This window comes from Triticum aestivum, unplaced genomic scaffold (assembly GCF_018294505.1).
Source record: "Triticum aestivum cultivar Chinese Spring unplaced genomic scaffold, IWGSC CS RefSeq v2.1 scaffold280109, whole genome shotgun sequence".
Taxonomy (NCBI): domain Eukaryota; kingdom Viridiplantae; phylum Streptophyta; class Magnoliopsida; order Poales; family Poaceae; genus Triticum; species Triticum aestivum.
The window spans coordinates 1-1,545 of NW_025265047.1; the positions used below are offsets into that span (position 1 = coordinate 1).

General features: G+C 54.2%; 1 protein-coding gene across 1 annotated transcript; it reads left to right on the top strand.

Annotated features, from left to right (window-relative positions):
- Positions 1-370: 370 nt before the first annotated feature.
- On the top strand, positions 371-1,455 carry LOC123177918 (pollen allergen KBG 41-like). Its single transcript, XM_044591346.1, has one exon. It carries the CDS (start codon positions 423-425, stop codon positions 1,233-1,235), a length of 813 nt encoding a protein of 270 aa, XP_044447281.1. The 5' UTR covers positions 371-422; the 3' UTR covers positions 1,236-1,455.
- Positions 1,456-1,545: the final 90 nt, after the last annotated feature.

The following is a 1,545-nucleotide window of genomic DNA, read 5'->3' on the forward strand; positions in this document are numbered from 1 at the left end:
ATAACCACCCCTAATTTGTTATGCCCAAGAATTTTAAACGCCCTAATATAAGTATGATCTGTTACAATCTACCCCTAAGAGAGGTTCATCATTCACGTGGACACAACATCATGTTTGGTCTTTCATCCTTCAAGCGTGGATATATTTGGAGGATTGGTAGAGGGGAGAGGATCCTATCCAGTTCGGATGGGAAGGTTATTACCCCACGAGGTCAATCGGTATTTAGCGATCTAATTGATTGGTTTATGGGATGACGAGCTCATAGGTATAATTAGTTCGGCTAAAAAGGGAGAGGAGAGGAGGAGATTGCTAATTTGGGCATCTATATATAGAGCTAAGCTCCTTCATCCTCACACCACACCATAATCTCTCCTCCTACATATACTGTGCAAACCAACCAACGCAAGACAAGAGCAGCAACAATGGCAGTGCAGCAGTGCACGGTGGCGCTCTTCGTGGCCGTCGCCATCGTGGCCGGGTCAGCCATCTCGTACGCTGCCGAAGCCGGCCACGCCCCGGCTGGGGCACAACCCAAGGCCACAACCGAGGAGCAGAAGCTAATTGAGAAGGCCAACAATGCCTTCAAGGCGGCCGTGGCGGCCGCAGCCGTGGTCCCTCCAACAGACAAGGACAAGTGTTTCCATACCACCTTCATCCAGAACTTTGGCGACTGGTCACTCGACGGGTTCACCAACGCGTCCAGCACCAACGCCAGTTTCAGCACCAGGGTCTCCTTCGCTCAGGTGGCGGCCTCCAAGATCGCCCAGGGCGCTACCCCGGAGGCCAAGTACGACTCCTTCGTGGCCATTTTCGGCGAGTCGCTCCGCATCATCGCCGGCATCCTTGAGGTCCACGCCGTCAAGCCCGCCCGCGAGGAAGTCAAGGGGCCGATCCCTGCCGGGGAGCTCAAGGCCATTGACCAGATCGACACCGCCTTCAGGACTGCAGCCACCGCCGCCGATGCTGCCCCAGCCAAGGATAAGTCCACTGTCTTTGACTCCGCCTTCAGCAAGGCCATCAAGGAGACGATGGGCGGTGCATACGAGGCCTACAAGTTCGTCCCCGCCCTCGAGTCCGCCGTCAAGAAGACCTACGCCTTTTTTGTTCCTGATAGGCCCCAGGACAAGAACATGGTCTTTGAGAACGCCCTGACCGACACCATCATCGCCCTGGCCTCCGCGGCCGCCGCCCCCGCCCCCACTCCCGCCGCCGCCCCCGGTGGCGACAAAGTCTGAGCTCATTGTTACCTACTACTGCACGCATGTATGCATATGCGCATACATGACTGTGGCGACCAGGTATTTTGATCGACGATCAAAATCAATTCTTGGTTTTCGTTTCATGCACTCGAGACCGACGACTTCTTAATTGCTAACTGGGAAAAGTCTGAAAATAAACCTTGATTTTGTAATTCAAGTCGAAAATGAAGTCTTGAACTTCAAATCCCTGAAATCAGCACAATGCCTTATCTAGTCCCGGCTTACCCCGGCCCTTTTTGGCTGAGAAGGCGTTTGTTTCCGCCGGGGTTGCACACCATGACAGAGA

Excerpts from the sequence above, each read along its gene's own strand:
- LOC123177918 (XM_044591346.1), top strand. The coding sequence starts at position 423 with ATGGCAGTGCAGCAGTGCACGGTGGCGCTCTTCGTGGCCGTCGCCATC.